The 20,058-nt window shown below is 39.6% G+C and overlaps 5 protein-coding genes across 5 annotated transcripts; 1 reads left to right on the plus strand and 4 right to left on the minus strand.

The window, feature by feature from the left end:
* The first annotated feature begins 6,190 nt into the window (after positions 1–6,190).
* Positions 6,191–10,570, plus strand: LOC110859129 (fatty acid synthase). Its single transcript, XM_035846282.1, has 9 exons — positions 6,191–6,965; positions 7,053–7,232; positions 7,308–7,478; positions 7,543–9,129; positions 9,197–9,301; positions 9,621–9,654; positions 9,732–9,844; positions 9,918–10,172; positions 10,270–10,570. Exons 1-9 carry the CDS (start codon positions 6,204–6,206, stop codon positions 10,369–10,371), a joined length of 3,309 nt encoding a protein of 1,102 aa, XP_035702175.1. The 5' UTR covers positions 6,191–6,203; the 3' UTR covers positions 10,372–10,570.
* Positions 10,571–10,859: 289 nt separating this feature from the next.
* LOC110863207 lies at positions 10,860–11,836 on the minus strand. Its single transcript, XM_022112462.2, has 2 exons — positions 11,591–11,836; positions 10,860–11,449 (listed from the first exon to the last, which is right to left on the minus strand). Exons 1-2 carry the CDS (start codon positions 11,640–11,642, stop codon positions 11,013–11,015), a joined length of 489 nt encoding a protein of 162 aa, XP_021968154.1. The 5' UTR covers positions 11,643–11,836; the 3' UTR covers positions 10,860–11,012.
* Positions 11,837–12,841: 1,005 nt separating this feature from the next.
* LOC110842061 (lipopolysaccharide-induced tumor necrosis factor-alpha factor homolog) lies at positions 12,842–13,596 on the minus strand. Its single transcript, XM_022087774.2, has 3 exons — positions 13,437–13,596; positions 13,196–13,358; positions 12,842–12,996 (listed from the first exon to the last, which is right to left on the minus strand). The coding sequence occupies exons 1-3, from the start codon at positions 13,510–13,512 to the stop codon at positions 12,900–12,902; spliced, it is 336 nt and encodes a 111-aa protein (XP_021943466.1). The 5' UTR covers positions 13,513–13,596; the 3' UTR covers positions 12,842–12,899.
* Positions 13,597–15,031: 1,435 nt separating this feature from the next.
* On the minus strand, positions 15,032–17,486 carry LOC110859223. The gene is made up of 2 exons (XM_022108148.2): positions 17,156–17,486; positions 15,032–17,094 (listed from the first exon to the last, which is right to left on the minus strand). The coding sequence occupies exons 1-2, from the start codon at positions 17,297–17,299 to the stop codon at positions 15,952–15,954; spliced, it is 1,287 nt and encodes a 428-aa protein (XP_021963840.2). The 5' UTR covers positions 17,300–17,486; the 3' UTR covers positions 15,032–15,951.
* Positions 17,487–17,595: 109 nt separating this feature from the next.
* On the minus strand, positions 17,596–19,802 carry LOC110863480 (juvenile hormone acid O-methyltransferase). Its single transcript, XM_022112802.2, has 4 exons — positions 18,772–19,802; positions 18,564–18,696; positions 18,257–18,404; positions 17,596–17,909 (listed from the first exon to the last, which is right to left on the minus strand). The coding sequence occupies exons 1-4, from the start codon at positions 19,125–19,127 to the stop codon at positions 17,746–17,748; spliced, it is 801 nt and encodes a 266-aa protein (XP_021968494.1). The 5' UTR covers positions 19,128–19,802; the 3' UTR covers positions 17,596–17,745.
* Positions 19,803–20,058: the final 256 nt, after the last annotated feature.

Here is a 20,058-nt window from a genome sequence, read left to right on the forward strand (position 1 = left end):
TTTCTCAGAAGAAAATTAAATTGCGACTTTGGCTACATTCCTGGAAGAAAAATAGGGAACAAAATCTGCTCCCACAAGCAAAAAGAGGTACCCCCTAAAATTGGAATATATAAAATTTCATGTGACTGCGGTTCCTCATACATTGGAGAGACATCACGTCCCATGGAGGAAAGGATAAAAGAACACGAACGAGATTTAACAAAGAAGAATACTAAATCTGCGATTGCAACACACATAATTGAGAATAATAATCACAGGATCCAAACAGAGTCAGCAACTCTTATTCATAGGGAGGAGCGATATTTCCACAGGAAATTCAAGGAGGGATTGCTGATCAGGAACACCATTAATAAAATAAATCGAGATTTAGGTATGGAAATAAACCCAATCTGGACATCGCTACTCCTGTCCCTAGCGCCAACGCTTATACGCCCAACTACTATCCCGGTTACCCAGCGACCTCACTGATGTCAACAACTTCATCTAATTTTGAAAATATTATCTTCCATGAAATTTAAAAATTTTTTCCTGTACACTTTTACACCTGAAGAAGGGGGCAGTTGAACCCTGAAAGCTCGTGAATAAACCACTTCAAAAAATGTCATCCATACGATCTGTTAATTCTACCCTAAATTATAGCATAAATTGTAATTCAGTAATTTCACAAGCTCTGAGAATTAATAGAATAATAAGCTCAGGGAAATTGTACGCTACGGCTATGTATCATTAGTTTTGATTGAAATAATTGTTGTCAGCCAGTAAAACCCCATCCTTCAACCTTACCCACACACGTGCCTCTTATTTATAACGCAAAGTTTGCATGACTGATAGAGCTGGTATAAACTACCAATTAAATAATTACTTCTTAACACTAGAGCGTGGTGGTAGATTTTTTGTTAAAAAATCGTAAAAATCATAACAAAATCAACTCGTTACTTATGTTATTCGTTACTCGCAAAATATCAGTTGCTCCTTTAAACTCATTTTCAATCTATTTTAACACCTGAAAAAAAAAGAACATGCACCTCGACGAGGAAATTGTCATCTCAGGGATTTCTGGAAAATTCCCAGAATCCGGGAATATCGCCGAATTTCGAGATAACCTTCTCAACAACGCGAATCTCGTAACCATAAATGAGCGGCGTTTCAAGGCGGGCGTGTACGGAATCCCGTCCGGGTTCGGAGCTCTCAAAGAGATTGACAAATTCGACGCGGATTTCTTCCACGTGCTTCCAAAACAAGCTGCGAAGATGGATCCTCAATTGAGGATGATGATGGAAACGGTCCACGAGGCCATGATGGACTCAGGTAGATACAAAATTTGCATTGTAATTTCAATGTAATTATAAATTAGTCGGCTAACAATACGGCACTGAATAATGGGGGTACTCAGGTTTATGAAATTTCGCAAGTTATGTTTTATTCGCAATTTGCAATGTGCAAAAAAAGTTGTCGTGAGTACGCCTAATGAATATGTGTATACCTATAAGAATATTGCATTCCTGGTCAGGCCCCCTGTATGAAAATAAAATTGCGCTCAAAATTGAATTTTTTTTTACTAAAGGTGTAAACCCAAAGGACCAAGGCGGCTCGATCACCGGAGTTTTCGCGAATGTCTGTCACAGCGAAGCGCACCGATTGTGGTCCACTCAAGCCTCAAAAACCGAAGGGCCAACGATGACAGGATGCACAAAATCCATGTTCGCAAATCGCATCTCCTACGCCTTTGACTTCCTTGGGCCCAGCGCTTGTTATGATACGGCGTGTTCCAGCTCCATCGTTGCTCTTGAAGCTGCCGTGGCGTCGATGCGTGCAGGAAAATGCGACGCTGCCATTGTGACCGCGGCAAATCTTATCCTTACGCCTCACACGACACTCGAGTTCCAAAAACTAGGAATGTTGTCACCAGATTCGACCTGCAAAGCGTTTGACATTCGCGGTAAATAAGTGGTTTCTTTAAAACCATCATTTATTTATTTAATTGGCAATTTGCAACACTTTGCCCTCAACTTATTTATATTTAGGAGACGGATACGTTCGTGCTGAAGCCGTTGCCACGATTTACTTGCAAAAGGCGAGCGTCGCAAAACGGATTTACGCATCTATCCTGAACATAAAGACGTTCACGGATGGGTTCAAACAAGAAGGGATAACTTACCCTTCCACCATTATTCAGGAAAAACTTTTGCAGGAGGCCTACGACGAGGCGGGAGTTAATAAAGGTCACGTGACCTATGTTGAATGTCACGGGACTGGAACGAATGCTGGGGACCCCGCAGAATTTCAAGCTCTGCAGCGGTCATTTTCCAGAACGCTGAAAAACAGAGGGGCACCGCTGTATTTGGGGAGTCTAAAGAGTAACATGGGTCATGCCGAGGGTGCATCGGGGCTATGTTCGATTGCCAAGATTGTCATCATGATGCAAGAAGGAATCATTCCGGCGAATTTACATTATTATAATCCGCACTATAGCATGAAAGGTGTCAGGGATGGGACAATGAAGGTATTTAAATACATATTTATTTAGCCTCAAAATTTCAAAAAATCAATTAATTATCGCTGATTAATTAATTAATTGTCTTGCATGGAAATGTAGATTGTTGATAAGAACACTGCCTGGGTTGAAGGACTGGTGGCGCTGAATAGCTTTGGTTTCGGTGGGGTCAATGCTCACCTGATTTTGAAACCTTACCACGATAAGCGCGTTCCTAAAGACAGAGTTGGTAAAGGATCCAACATTCCGGAACTGATAACTGTCTCAGGTCGTACCGAGATTGGGGTTCAAGCCGCATTGCAAACGGTAAAAAAAATTTAATTCAAGATTCAAATTTTTCAAATTTCTTTCACAAATTACCTACAACTTTTCAATTTTCTTCATGTCTCAGATTAGCGCAGAGAAGAATATCCACTTAAACCACTTGATCAACGAATGTCACAAGACGCTCATTCGCGACCACCATTTTCGTGGCTTTTCTCTCCCCGACTGTGATATCACTAATGTTCAAGAAACCTTCAATGATGGTTCCGACGTTTGGTTCGTGTTTAACGGGATGGGCAGTCAATGGGCCGGAATTGGGAAGGACTTGCTCGAGATTCCGACTTTTTCCACATCACTAAAACTCTCCCACGACACGCTCCTGACCCGATTTGGTTTCAACCTCAACTGTGTCTTATCAAGTCCTGACTCTGATTCCGCGCTGCACTGCTTCGTGACCATTGCCGCCATTCAAATCGGAATTGTCGACGTTCTCACGAGTCTTGGCGTTCGACCGGCTGGTTACATTGGTCATTCTGCAGGAGAAATGCTGTGTGCATATGTGGATGGCTGCTTATCGGCAGAGGAGACAATAATCTGCGCGTATCTGAGAGGAATTTCCTGTACCCAGGAAGATGGCAGGAATACCGACCCCACAAAATATGGAATGGCCGTGATTGGCGTGGATTGGGCGTATGCAAGTAAAACTTGCCCTTACGGAGTTTACCCCGCTTGTCACAATGGCGTCGATTCTGTCACCGTCTCCGGCCCGTCGAACCTTCTTGAGGAATACGTGGCGAAAATGAGGCAAGAAAAACGCCGCGCGACACACGTCGATTCCTGCGGAATAGCATTCCATTCCCCATATTTAGAAAAATCCTCCCAAGGCTTTTTAACCGGTTTACGCGGCTTGATTCAAACTTGTCACGTGAGATCTAAGAAATGGATTAGTACGTCAATTCCAAAGGGGAATTGGCCCAACACTAAATTAGCCTTGACAGCTTCTCCAGAATATTTTGTCAACAATTTCACCTCACCTGTCCTATTTCACGACGCACTAAAGGAAATACCAGAGGGCGCCACAATAATTGAGATCGGACCGAGCGGTTTGCTCAAAGGACTAATCAAGAGAGGCGTACCAAACTCAAACGTCATTTCGGTACAAAGTCGAGACTCTACGAATGGTTTGACCGATTTTGTGGCATCATTGGGTCAAATGTTTATCGCTGGGGTAAAGATGAACGTAAATAAATTGTACGGGGCGAATGTGAAATTCCCAGTCCCGTTGGGAACCCCGTTCATAAGTCCGCTCATAGACTGGGACCATGATTACAGTTGGGATGTCCCGATTTACGGAAAGGTATATGTGAATGAGTCTTCGTGGATAAGAAACTACAGGCGTAAATTAAACCACATATTTAATTACAATTTTTTTTACACAGAATGGCGAGTTTCTCGAGGGAGGCTTCCACGTGGACTTGGCAACTGATGAGGACAGATCTTACGGGGGTCATCAAATTCAGGGGAGGGTCCTATTTCCAGCCACCGGCTACCTGCTACTCGTTTGGAAGTTTTTTGCTCAAACTTTTCAAACCCATTTCGAAAAGTTTCCAGTCGTATTTGAGAATGTAAAATTTAAACGTGTCACGGTTCTGAGAGAATCAGGTACGTATATTTGCACAGCTCTTCCTGATCCAAAATACTAAATTGCAAATAACATACTTTTTTTGTAGGAGGTGGAGTAGAATTTCGCATCAATGTATCCGACCTTTCTGGCCATTTCGAAATTAAGGAAGGTGGAGCTGTCATCTCTTCCGGGACTGTGAGGCGCCCCCACACCGACAACGACGAAGTGACTATGAGCGAAGAAGCATTTACTGAACTCCAGCAAAAGGAAGCCGTAAAAATTTCGGGAAATACAGAATACATTTCTTTAACGAAGCCAGAAATTTATAAACAATTACGATTTCTGGGATACGAATATGGCGGCTTGTTCAAGGGGATCAGGAGGAGAGACCTGTCCGGAAAACATTATTTAATGGAGTGGAATTCCAACTGGGTCGCATTTCTCGATACCATGATGCAAACTACGCTGGGCCTCTTTGGATCCCAGTCTCAAACCGAACTTCCAACCGAGATTCAAAAAGCTGTCATTTTTCCAGAGATGCTTCTCGATTTCATTGCCAACAATCCATACTCGGTCAGAGATGATGGTAAATAAGTACCTATCTATTGATGAATTTTAAAAAAATGTGAAAAATTTGGTTTACCAAAATGTTAGATACATATTATGGACACTAAATAATTTGGTAGCAACCTGTTACTGGGGGGTTATGTAACAATTTAGCAATAGTGTACAAATTGTGTATTGTAACCTCAGTGTGTAGTAACATACGACATCTGTCTTTTCTCAGAAATTCAAATTAGTCCATCAGTGGGTTACAAATTAACAACAATATTTGGTAGTCATTCGCTGCCTTTGAATCATTTACGACTACAGTAAATAAAATAACAAGTTGATTTCTGTGTTTCAGGATTATTTGTACTTCATGAAAAGTCCACGAACATTGTCCGAACGTGTGGGATTGAAATTACTGGGCTGAGAACGACCGGGGTGCCTGGAAGGGGGAAAGAACCCGCCCCATCCTTATCAACCTACACCTTCCGACCATTTATGGAACTTGTGCATGATCCAAAATGCCTCTGCCCAATTTTGCAATCCGTTATCATCTTCATGGAAAACATTAAGAGTCGAGCAACCACTAGCATGCTGGAGATAATGGAAATTGCCAAAAACTCTGACTCTGAAGATTCTATGAGAATCAGTAATCTCATTCGAGTGGATTATGCAACCCCAGATGTAAGTGTTTTAATATACAAACCTGTATTTTTGACACGGTCTTCATCATAGTCTGATTTGGCCGGGTCAAAAATTTTGATTTTTTGGAGGTTATAATAAGTAAATCAGGTTTTACGATATTCTCAAATTATACGTGCATACAAATTGATAAAGTTCATTATACTTTCTTAGATCAATTACACCGTCTTCAGCGAAGAAATCAAGGACGGAATGGTGGCCAAATTTGCTAAAAGTAATGTCAATCTCGTATGCATAGAATCTGCGTCGTTAACGACATACATGACTGAAGAAATGCGTGCCAAAACCTTCGACCTAATAATCATGGACAATACACGATTTTTGGATCTTGTGCAAATGTATCTTCCAACGGGAGGCTTTCTCTTGCTGAAACTTCCTTTGGGTCAAAACACTGCTCAAGAAATTGAACAAAGGCTAGGGTCCAGTTTCGCCCTAATTGCACATAAAGTTGGCCCCACTGAGGACATATTTTTAACACGAAGGGTAAGAAAGTTCATAAATGTGTAACATTTAAGGATTTTTACAAACTGTGTCTTGATTTGCCCCCAGATCGCAGATAAAAATGACCACATGTACAATCTCAAAGTCGTCAATATCTCAACCACCCAATTGGATTGGGTCGATGATCTACGTGAATTAGTTATCGACCAAGAAAACCACATGTTGACCAGTAATTCCATCCCTCCTCTGATTTATCTAGTCTCAAATGGGCAAGAAGACCAAGATTCTGGCATCCTCGGCCTAACCCTTTGTCTCCGAAAGGAACCATTTTGTTCCCAAATTCGATGCATCTTCTCCAGAAAATATATCCCATTGGATTTCTCCACACCGGATGATTTTTTGAGCCAAATCCTCCGCAAAGATTTAGCCATTAATGTTATCGACGAGGAGGGAAGATTGGGGAGTTACTTTCACTCCCCAAGTCAAGCTGTCCTACTTCCTTCTCAGCATGCGTTTGTCAGCATGGGCACCATTGGAGACCTAACGACGCTTCACTGGATGCAGGGATTTCCCCACGATGACCCATCACTGCCTGTCCAAGAGGAAGGTTACTCGCCAGTTAAGGTCCACGTGGCTGCTTTGAATTTCAGGGATATCATGTTGGCTACTGGCAACTTGCAACTAACGGCCCGGACAAACTTACCCTTCACTCTGGAGAGTCATTTGGGCCTAGAATTTTCCGGGGTGACGGGAGATGGGGACAGGGTTTGTGGATTTTCAGAAGGGCAATCACTGGCGACGAGTGTATACGCGAATGACGACTGGTTGTGGAAAATTCCAAATGGGTGGAGTTTCGAGGAGGCGGCGACCGTCCCGGTTGTTTACTCTACAGTAAGTTATCTTGATTTCGAATTTGAGTTTGACACATGCTTGCTTGCGATTTAAGACGAAGTATGTGACACGTGCTTTCAATTACAGGTATATCTGGCGTTAGTTATGAGGGGCCAAATTCGCAATGGAGAAAGCATATTGATCCATTCCGGGGCAGGTGGGGTGGGTCAGGCTGCGATTCGGGTAGCCCTCAGCATGAATTGCACGGTCTATACGACAGTTGGATCTAAGCAAAAGGAGACCTTCATTAAAACTACGTTCCCACAAGTAGTAATTTTCAGTTTGAAAATTGTAAACAATTTTTTATAGAAAGATAACTGAGTGATTTTGAATTTTTTCCAGATTCCCCCAGAAAATATTGGTTGTTCAAGGGACACCACTTTTGAGAGGATGGTGCTCCTCTCGACCGGTGGACGAGGGGTGGACTTAATCCTAAATTCTTTAACTGGCGACAAATTGGAAGCCTCAGTACGATGTTTAGCCAGGCACGGACGGTTCCTCGAAATTGGGAAGGTAAATAATTTCTTGTATGTCTCATATTTATCTATTTCCTAGTCTACCAATTTTTTATCAATAGGTGGACCTCGTCTCCAATAAGAATTTAGGTATGCACTTTTTCCTCCAAGACGCCAGTTACCACGGCGTCATGCTCGATTCCTTATGGGACGCTGCACCATCTGTTCGAGCCGAGTTGAGAAGTCTCCTCCAGTCCGGCCTGGACTCTGGCGTCGTCACTCCCCTGCCCTACCGACTCTTTAATCACCAACAGGTCGAACCCGCCTTCAGATTTATGGGTCAAGGTCAGCACATCGGAAAAGTCCTGATATCCTTGGAAGAAACTCCAATCCTGGCTCATCCCCACGTCTACTTTAATCCCTCCAAGAGCTACATTATAATCGGCGGGCTGGGCGGGATTGGGCTAGAATTCTGTAACTGGATGACGACCAGAAGTGCAAAAAATATCGTGCTCACGACCCGATCCGGAATTAAAAATGCTTACCAATCAAACTACATCCAACTTTGGGAAAGGAATGGCGTCCAAGTGAAAATATTGCAGTTGGACGCTGCTGATCCCGTTTCAGCTAGGACGTTGGTCCACGAAGCTGGCAAGCTTGGACCGGTCGGAGGGTTTTTCAACCTCGCCATGCAACTCCACATTGACCTCATGAAATTACAAACGCCATCCGGATTTTCATTCGCAATGGACCCAAAAGTTAAGTTGAGTCGGAACTTGGGCGAAATAACACGAATTTCTTGTCCAGAGCTGGATCACTTCGTGGTCTTCTCCAGTGTCGCGGCTGGATTTGGCTTTGATGGTCAGGCGAACTACGGATTTGCCAACTCGGCCGCGGAGAGACTCGTCGAACGACGGGTGAAAGATGGCCTTCCAGGAAAAGCAGTGCAATGGGGACCCATCGGAGAAGTTGGTGCTTGGCATGACAGCTATAATGCAGACTTTACCCGAAAGAGTTTTCACGGTTCTGGAGTTCAGAGTATCGCGTCTGCCCTGAACTCTCTAGACGCCCTGCTGGGAGACCCTTCTCCCGTCATGCTATCGAGGAGGACGGTCGACGCGGACGCGGGCCATGCTTCCACGGCTGATGACCTGTCCCTCGTCGAACGTATTGCTCACGTTCTGGGACATATGACGAACCACCACAAACTAAACATGAGCTCGAAGCTCGCGGACCTTGGGATGGATTCGGTGATGTCGATGGAGGTTAAGCAAATCCTCGAACAGGACTTCAATTTGTTCCTCTCCGCGGCAGAAATACGAAACTGCACGCTTAAACAATTCCAAGAGATGGCAAGCAATTGTCCGAAGAACAAGCTTGTAGGGGCGTCGAAACTTAAAGTACAAGCCGCAACGGCTGGTCTGGTCCAATTAAATTTCATCAAAACGATGAGCAGGAGTCGATTTATACATGACCAATGCGTCCACCCACTAAATTCCTTGGCACATACGCGGATCAAAGAGAGAGAGCTCGGTGTCAAGATGGACCCCGGGCACCAGGGAACGATTTTCATCATTAATTCTTTGGAAGGGCCAGACGTATTGAACCTTTTGGCAGGTTATTTACTCCTCCCGGCCTATTCGATGCAGATACCGAAGGAAATATTCGACTCCAACAATTTCAACGAGCTGTCCGACTTTTATCTGGATGTAAGTTTACAAAATTCCCAATGTGTTGTCACGTGTGACACTAAAATTAGAACTAATTAAATTTCAGAAAATAAGAGAAACGGAGCCTAAAGGACCGTATACCATCGTTGGCTATTCGGCTGGAACTTTCGTGGCTATTGAGTTGGGGTTGAAATTTCAGGAGACTCATGAGGTATGTACATATGCAACCAGTTCGTAAGGAGAATGATACAGCAAAAGCCATTGTAGAAGCTTGACAATTTCTTTATTTATTTGTGAAGGATTGTCAATCATTCTCTTTTGATTTCTTTGATTATTATACTTAACTTAAATTTCCTAATGCTGATTATCGCAACTTGATCGAGTGCTTGAGGCATGTGCGAATTTAGAATTAATGATTTCATTAAATATAATATACAGCCTATAAATTACACACATTACTAATTGTTCACTGTCTCATGCATAACAAAAAAGTGCATAACATTTCGTAATCTAATAATTTTTCTCCTCAGATCACAAAGTTAATTTTACTCGACATTACGCCAGGTAATTCACTTAGCGTGGTTAATTAATTTAGATCACGTCAAATTGGTATTTTTTCTTATTTTTGATCGATTCGCCAGGACGGATGCGTGCCATTTTAGACGAGAACTTTGGGAAAGACAGAACACACCTGGATGAAAGTGAATTAATTGTTATGATGGTCACCCAAGTTTTTGGATTTGATCGGAACCTCGTAATGGATAATTACATTTTAAGCAACTCCAGTTAGTTGTCCCATATAATACTTTGAACTAATTCGTATTTAGGTTGAATCTATCCTACGAAAAGAGAAAAATACTGAGCAACAGTATAAAGCGATGACGCAACTGTTGACCACTGTTTTTGAGGCGGATATGACAGTTGACGATATGGAGGAAGTTATGTCCAAGAGGGCTCTTACCTTCTTAAAGTTGATGGACCAGTACCATCCCGCATTGAAATTCCACGAACCCGTCGTACTCATCAGAACAACGCAAAACTTGATTAGTTACGACTCCAATGAATTGTGGGGGCTGGATGAGGTAAAATTCCATCCTTTTCGTCATTGTGGTCATTTACATACATATTTATGTAAATAAGTCAAATTATCTTAATCAATGTTTTCTGCTCTCTAAATAGTTCTGCACACAAACGCCAACCATTGTTACCCTTGACACGACCCATTCGTACATGTTGACGGATCCTTTCGTAAAATCAGTTGCGAATTATATAAATCCGTAAATATTTATGGAATGCATCGGAGCACAAATATAGTGTTGAACTTGAACACTTAAAATATTATTTTCATTTTACTGTCGTCGCTTTTTGATGTGAATAACATTGACAAGTATTACATGTAAATCTCCGTCGAACAATCAGGTCATTGAAACGTATATATGTAAGTAGTCTAGTTAAATCGGAAATAAAAAATACTCTTAGATTTGCGTGTAATCTACATATATAATATATACATATGTATACTTGTTTGAATGAAGCTGCAAAATTGTAAAAACTCTGTACGTAAATATATTTACATACATGAATATGAAACGAAATTTGCAAACAATTGTATACCATTTTATCTGTAGATTCTTTGTAAGGATACAATCAGAATGGTAGCCAAAGTCCAAATATGGTTTAATTTTTTAAATTCCTGTATGAATTTTCAAACTTTAGTATTTCTGAGAAGAATTTTCTAGGAATATCAAAGCCCGCTTAGCAAAGAAAAATACTCAATAGAATTATATTTATTTCTTCGCCAAATTTACTCTACAGATTCAAAATTAACAATGCTTATGTGGAGCTTATAATTAACATAATTTTTACCAGTTTTCCAACTTTTCAGCTAAATTCTATATCGAGGAAGAGTTAAACATGCAACTCTACTTTTTCGGTCGCAAGCAATTATAGAATCCGGGCCAGTAGCACGAACTTCCGCAAACTTTCTGCCCCTTGTGACAAAGGACCTCTTGAGAACTATTATTGTTGCTCTCCTCGTCCTTGAGACAATCCTGAAGTTCCGGATTGAAACAGGCAGCGGAGTGCGTTCCACACAATTTACTGCCTTTGGGACACACCTTAGCGTCACTCCTGACAACATGACACTCTTCAAAAGTGGGGTCGTAACAGTGGGCCCAATGTCCGCTATGACCTTCTCTTGCGCATAGGGATTCTTCATGTCGACAGAGTTTGATGGTAACGGGAGTGTAGCCACGACCCGTTGTATTTCCTATTATTTTGATGCATTTCAGTCTCTCTGGTTTGAAACAGGTCCCATCACAGAGTTCTTCCCCAATTTTGCACAAGGTTTGTCCGGAAACTGGAAGAAGTGCGTACATAAAACTCAATGCTTAAATAATTTAGGAAACAAGCAATGAGAATTTATGTATATACATTCCACCGATTACGCAGAAAATGTACCTTATGTAAACTTCATAGTTAAAGACAATTTAAATCTTACTTGTTATTACCAAAACTGTTACGAGAACTGAAATCACAAAGTTTTTAATCATTTTCCACCGAGTTTTGTATATTTTACTTTGTTTACAAAGTAGAACTGTATTTATTTAATTAGTTTGTGCGCACTAGAAAATTTCTTGCACTGCGTATGCATTAACTTCATGGAGCTTGGGATGAGACTAATAAATTAATCCTGATAAAGCAGAATTTTATGCAAGCTTTTCGTCTTCGTATGCAACTCTAGTTAGAGTTATTTTATGAATAGAGTTAAATAAATTAATGAATACAAAACGTGATGAATTAAACAAGCATAGGTACAAGATACACACACATCAAAGCAGTGTATTTTTCGGTATTTTTCCACTGTCTACTTACATAAATACTAAGATATATTATTGCCAATAATTTATTGGATTGCAACATTATAAATTTCTTCAGGGGCTTTTATCATGGCAGATATCCTTATCTATTCAGAACTCAACTATGGTAATCCATCGGGTCAAAAAGTCAACGAACAGTATGACATGTAATATATGCAAACATATGTATCAAAAGTACATAGGTATGTACCTACGTACAAATTAGTGATTCGTCCCCCCTGCCACTACGTCGATTATTAAGGATACAAATCATATAAATAATTCCAGTAAATTAATTATTCCAGAATTGAATTCGTGAATTCCAGTAAATTCGTTACACGGCCGTGTAACGAATTTAGATACTAAAGCCATGCACGGCTTCCTTTTATCCTTAGATGATTACTTTATACTTTCATGCTTTACACACAATTACTGCAAGCTTTACCAAAGATCAATCCTTCTTGCTGTTTGTACATTAATGGCGTTAATTATGCGTTGAGCTATTTTTATCCTGATATTTATGTAAATATATGCATACATATGTATCTAGGCGCAGACAAGCTCGATCTTACAAATTTTTAACAGTTGACAGTTCTAATCCAACAAGCACACGCAACCAAGATGTGAGTCATCGTTGCTTTATGTAGTTTTATTTACATACGTATATTAACACAATCATGCTCTTATCCTGATTATCGTATTTCATGGGATCAACACCCAACAGGTATTTGATACCATCGACGTCAATATATGCAAATATGTATGCATAAGATATGTATGTATGTAAGCGCCAAGCGGTAGGATGCGAATTGCAATAGGATTCTAAATAGGCATGGAATATAAACGTTTATGCTATCAACTGATGCAATAATTTTACAAGTTGGAATTACAAAGACAATTATTTAGCTAGAATTTTTTTTATTCTGCATAATTAATTACAATACAAATCCATCAACATTTGGCTGCATCGTATTTTCCAAGGAACGCGTTACAATTTGGACATTTGTGTTCCACATCCTGACAACAGCACAAGGCACAAATTCCCCAACTAAAAGAAAAGCATCTCGTTGAAATAATTGTATTCCAGTAATTTATTTTCATATGGGGACGTTCGTAAACTTCATAACGCAAAAAGGGGTGGGTGGTCAGGGCTCAATGAAAAAAGGGGGAGGGTGGGTGTCCAAAAAAATTATGAAATTTACCAAAGTCCCCAATACTGCAGATTGGATTTCTTATTATTAGCTTACATAATACAGCAAATTGGATTGCAAGACTCTTCCGTCATAGTCCGAATCTGGGCGTGACAAACGTTGCAAGTTATATTCATTGGGGCCGCAGTGAAATGGTCAGGAAGTCGGACAACACGGACTGGAGCAACAAGTAGTGGTTGAACTTGAGTGGTCACTGCATCTTAATACAAAAGTTTAAAAATATAGTCAAAATCAATAGCAATAATTGTAATAAATATAAATATATGTATGTAGTTACTTTTCTCTTGAAATGTAGTGTTCCCAGAATCTTCAGGATTTGCAAAACTGTACTGTGGAGGTGGACCGGTAGCCATGATGTTGCAATAATGTGCACGTTGACCTAACAGTTTACAGGAGGAAACACGACGACTAACTGGAGTGGAGTGGGCTGATAATCCAAATATTTAGGAGATAGCGTGTCGTTTATTTAGGGTAGCCGGCGAGACGAGATGAAGTGAGATAGGCCTCGTCTCATCTCATTTTCACATGAGATGAGATGGCTCATTTAACCTTTTTAGTATTTAATATTTTATTAAATTCATACCGATCTTGTTAATACGGGTTACAAATTAAATATTGCTATGAATGTCAATTTCTCCAATTGTTCCTCGTCAATTTACATTACGGTTTGTCCGATAACAATGGTCCTAGAGTTATTCCTTCTTAATTCTTAATTCATTTCAATTATATAATGCAAAAATTTCGGTAAGAGTTAGACCCGAAAGCAGATACACCCTTTTGGGGTATTATAAAGGAAAATTTAATCCACCTCACTAGTGATAAATACAAAATATAATCTAAATCTCATCTCATTATAACACGTATCGTCCCATCGCACAACATTTAATCTCTCATCTCATCTCATCTCAAACTCGTATTATGGTGAGATGAGATATTCGCATCTCATAGGAAACTCTAGTGTCGTTTGTTTGCATAAATCGTTGCAAAAAATTCGGCGTATTAAGTATCCATGCATCTGCTACAGGATGTTGGTTAACCTCGCACAATATCATGTTACATATGTATAAAAGATAAGGAGTTTCTCGGAAATCATGTAAATGCAGGCAGGGAGAAATAATCGAGGTTGGTTTTCGTTTGTAGAAATGTATATGATGCTGTATGCTTTACTTTAGGCTTGTTGTTTTTATGATGCATGATATACATATATCAAAGGCTGCTATTCCATATAACTGCACCATTGCATAAAAAACGTTCAGGGTATAAATGATCATCAATCGATCATTTCCTCTTCACAGGTATTACATATACAATTGCATTTTAAGTACATCCGAAGCAGTGTGTGCAGAGCAAAAAGGCAGGCAGTGCCTTTTTGCCTGCCTCTTTGCCTTTTTGCCCCACAAAAATCTGTGCCTTTTTGCCGTTTTGCCCTTTTGCTAATTTGGGGCGACATGAGACGAGAGTCCCGTGATAAAATTAAAGTGAAAGTTATTCATTGCGTTTTTAATACTTTTCGGAAATATGATCTCTACTGTCAAAATTTGATTAATTAAGCTGATGGCGATGTAGAAATAACGCTGAAGATATTTGTGGAAAAGTATTCAACTAATTTGAAGTATTGATGAAAGTCAGAACCCTCCAATACAATTTTAAAAACATATTGCAGATTCTGCAATTTCTTTAATACGTTATAAACGACAATAAATCGGGTTCAATCTCAAAAGTCGAGCAAAAAGGCATCAAACAGGCAAAAAGGCATCAAAAAGGCAAAAAGGCACACAAAAAGGCAAAAAGGCATTGAAAAAGGCAAAAAGGCAAAAAGGCATGCAGAAAAAGCAAAAAGGCTGCCTTTTTGCACACACTGATCCGAAGTACCAAGCGTTCCTTATGAGCCATTCCATCATAATCAACTTTGATTTCGATTGCATTCATATTAGCTTGTTCCAACCCAAATATGGACGTCCATGTTTAGCAGCTTCCATGAATTGGAACCATGGTTTAACCCTTTATCTCGCAATGACTAACTTGTCGGGTATAGAAACTGGACAGTTGTGGTCTCCTGAAAATTACGACCTTAATTTTTTCTACTCTGTGTATTATTTTGTGTTACTTCGAGGTGTTTCTTCTTTGCCAACAATATGTATGTGTAAATTTTCATAATATTGATTAATTATAAAAATTATAATTAAGATGTAAGTTTTGACCTTTTTGGCGTGCTTAGGAGTTTTTAATGGTAACGTGATCACATGGGGTCAGTCAGTCCCTTTGAGGAATGATGGTGATTGAGCATGTATGTAATGTATTATGTATACAGTCCTTTATTGCGAGAAACATGATAATGTGATATTTGAACGCTCATTTAAATATCAAATAAAATTGCTTAGAAAATTCTGGAATACATACATACCTACATACATGTTTACTTATGTAATACATGCCCCTCTCAGATCTTGATACCCTTTGCATATTAGGGTCCCCTGTGATTCGTAACCTTAAAGTGGTTTTACTGTGGCCACATTTGCGCCCGCCACACCCACTCAAAGGTGTGAAAAACACGAAAAAAGCTCTATTTTCATGTGCTTCAACTGTCAATCGTCTGATCGTGTCCAGTATAGCAATCTCAACTTTTTTGAAATTTTGAAATTTTCAAGACCTTGAATTATTTTTAAAAAATTCGAAATTTCAAAAAAGTTAGTAACAAAGAATAAAATAAAATGGGTTTTATTATGCAATAAATTTATTCATTTGTCCAATTTGGAACCTGCTCTTCATCATATTGACGTGTCGGATAATATTTAGTGTTGAAGAGCCTTGGCTGGATAAGGTCCCAAATTTCCTGGCGGGCTGGGCCCCACCATCTCTCCCACGATCAAGGTAACCTGCGTTCGAAACCTTTCCACCGCCGCACGATCTTCCATCCATTCCGCAAACTCCCTCGGATCAGTTTGCCCCTTATAGTTGAAAATACCCTTGTACCCCTCGGGCACTGGTACGTCCTTTCGTACACTCCACATGTACCACACATCATTCTGCATTTCGTAACTAAGCCTCCAGCTCAAATACAACTTTGCTGCGGCGGGATGTTTTGCATTTTTAAATATGGCGCCAAGTTGTGCAAACGATACGAAAGGATCCGCCTTTGGAAGGACAAACTGAACGGGGTACGTTTCCTTGGGCTTCATCATGCCGTCCGTCGTAAATGTCGCTGAGCTCACTCCATCCCACACCATTTCGGAAGGAATCTGCGCCCCGCGCACAAAAGTGGGGTTATTGGCGACGAATTTCTGCAACCAAGACCATCCATACTTGTCGACGACCTTTTTGAACCAAAAGAGGGCGACATCATCTTCCTGTGGGTACTCTGAGACGATTTTACCTTTAAGGGAAGGCCGGAGATAATCATTCGCTTCGGTTGGCCATGTCGCACTATTGTTTCCTAACAGGTCTCGATTAATATTGTTGCTAAATGCGACCACCACCAGACCGGTAAAGAATCCATCGGCATCTTTAAACTCAGGGTGTACTTGATCCCATCCAGCCGGCTTGTATTGGAGAAGGACGCCTTCTTTTTTCCACCGCGGGAAGTCATGGACGGATGAAAGGTGTGTCACGTCCGGGATTAATTTTCCCTCGCTTAATTGTCGGTCGATTCGCACGTCGTGATTTTTACTGAAGTCGACAATCATTTCGGCCTTAATGTTAGGAAAGCGGGATTCGAAGGCGGCCTTAATTTCGTCCATCTGGCCGGCTGAGTCCCCTCCCGCGTACACGATGAGATTTCCCCCTTCGGCAAGAGCTAAGCGGTAGAGTTGGTCGAGGGAGCGGGTATCGCCCGTGTCCGGGGGAGAAGGGGACGTCCAACCAGTACTACCACTACTCCACCCACTGCCATGAGAATGGCTGTAGCGATTCCCGTGCCATCCGTTGTAATGACGATGCTGAACAAATTATGATTGAATTAAAAATAGTTTAATTGAAAATTTAATAAAATTGACTTACCCCATGTCCAGCCGTGGAAACTATGCAGATCGCTGCTGTGATATAAATTGTTAGGAAAGTCTTCATGATTTTACTATATGTTCGAAATGACTTTAGCTGTGGCGTGTAGCACTTTCTCTGTTTTATGAAAAGGCCAAAATTCATTTTATATGTTCCACACCCGGATATAAGTAAATAAAGCAGGTCCTGTTGCGGTTAAATCATGGGGGTACGAAGGTATCAATAAAACGCTATGTGCAATAATTTGTATGAAGTTTTCATCAATAATGATTCGTCACTTGCTGTATAAATATTTGTATTACTTATTGATAGAACTAAATCAGTGCGCTTTTTATAATTTATGACGATCCAAAGTTGGGATTCAGTCCAAAGTTCAAAGTACAATAAAAACTTACGATTTTAAATTGGCAATGATGCTCTTTCTGACGTTAATCACCAGGTACGTGCATAAGTTGAATTTATTTTACTCAAGAACAAATTAGTCTAATTTGACATGCTCAGAATTTTGTGTCAGTTAATTTTAAGTGTAAATGCAAAACAAATTTGTGGAGACATTATTCATATGTACACTCCTCGTAGATACATAGTTTTTAACACTTTGGCTTTCTCGCAATAAAGCATAACCCATCATGACGATATACATCCAATTTGTCGTTTTGCATCTTTTTAAGAATATCGAGTCCGTCATTTCTCAAGTCATTCCGGAGATGTGCTGGAATCTCATTGAGAAAGGGATTCAAAGATAGCAACAAATCTAAATATGTAAATGCAAGGCACACGAGTTATTTACATATACAGGGTGGTTAAAATGTGACGCTACAATGGAAAATTTTTCAATGGGAAAAACCTCCTAAATCTCCATTAGTTACAAGATTTTGGATTGAGATTTTTATAATTATTTTCAAAACTGATGGAAAACTGATGACGAAATTCGTAAATTATTGAATTTTAGAGAGAAAATTTCGGTAACTGATGGAAATTTAAGAATTTTTCCCATCGAAAAATTTTGTATTGTGGCGTGACATTTTAACCACCCTGTACAATATAATTTTCAGAAGCAAGTAACTTTGTGTTCTTATTTTATATGTATATTCCACGTACCCATTAAAGGTTCAATGTCACTCCCATGCTTGAGAACGATTTTTTCAAGGCTTACAATTTCAAAACCACAATTTAGCAAGGATTTTTCAATATTGTCTTCAGCATCACTTCCGGCATCAATCCATTTTGGAATGTAATTTTCATATCCCTAAAATGTGGAATCAAAGTACGGAATTTAAGTTACATTATCTACTTATTTATTTCGCTAGCAACCGACTAATTTAAATCGTAAATCTAAATCGTAATCTAAATCTAAATCGTAAATTTAAATCGTAAATCGTATGCATGCTTCATCATATTTACTTACTTTACAGTATCCACGCCACTTTTCACTCTGTCCCAAATTTTGCAACATCCAGAATTGTGGTCCCATTGTGACAAGAGTTGCACCAACAAATCCTCCAGGTTTGAGAATGTCGTAAAATCGTTTCATCGCAAGTCTGAAAGGAAAAAATTAAAAAATTGTTATCAAATATCCACTTGAACTTAATAATCAGTTTAGTTATTTGTCTCACTCATAATCCTTGATCCAATGAAGGACATGGTATGAAAATATTTTATCGTACTCCTCCCCAGTAAATTCTTTCTCATGGATCATATCTCTTGCAAAATATTGAACTCCTTCGCTTGAAAAATGCTTCCTGGCATGATCAATCATCACGGAAGAAATATCCACTCCATGAATTTTGGAAGTGTTCTTTTTGGCCAGGGGGAGCAGATAAGTATACAAATTACTGCCCGCACCACACCCGAAATCCAGGTACAATTCGTTCGGTGACCATTCCATTTTTGACGCAAATTTAGAAAATGCTTCTACCGCGACGGGGTCGTTACCAGTTTTGGTGCTTTCGTAACTTTCGGGATCTTGCATTTTAAGTTAGTAAGGAAGCTAACTCTTTTAATACTTAATTTAAATTAATTATAATTGTGCAATGTTTTGTACGTATTTTTGGTACTGGTTTATATGATGGGATAAATTAAACGTCACCACGTGCAGTAAAAATTGAACTGGACAGTCGTCCTTGAGGTAAAGATCATGTAGCCAATGTCAATATACCTCTGCTGACTGTAACAGTATTGCGATGATAATGGATCATTTGGTACAGACATTTGTATATTACTCGACAATTTCATACAGGTTTAAACATACATACGTTTTGTACGCGTGCTGTATACATCATAATCAGTGCAAGTACATACATACATACATAATACACAACCATAAAGCGTCCGAAAATGACGATAACAGATAAAAAACATAAGTTCATTCTCTACAACAACGTTTTTCGTGGTGTACAAAATGTGCAAAACAAAAAAAAATAAATCTCACCTCTGCATGTATTTACCACTTATAAATTAACAAAATAGTCAGTTACATGCATAACTATTTGTACCGTATTTTTCGTATATTGAATATGATTGGTGAATTGGTATGGGCATAAAAAACCCATGTCTTTAACTATTGCATGTGCCAAATTTTGAATCCAATGATGTGACATCGTTTCAATTTAGGTACATATGTACACTTATTCATAATTTACTCATTGAAGTTGATCACGAAAAGTTCCACAAAACTGATTTAGCCACTATGCAGAGTTTCAGTTTGATGCGTGAATTATTTTCTAGAGTTTGTTAGTTATGAGCAAAAAAAACATTTCTTCGCACATTACGGATAAAGCGATCTACAACAGATGACAGAACCCTTTAAGGTTTAAAATAACACCTAAATATTTATAGTAGTTACATTTAATGGGGCTTGCCTCACAATATAAACTAAGAACACTACTTTGAGTCAAATTTTA

Source organism: Folsomia candida, unplaced genomic scaffold (genome assembly GCF_002217175.1).
Source record: "Folsomia candida strain VU population unplaced genomic scaffold, ASM221717v1 Fcan01_Sc001, whole genome shotgun sequence".
NCBI lineage: Eukaryota > Metazoa > Arthropoda > Collembola > Entomobryomorpha > Isotomidae > Folsomia > Folsomia candida.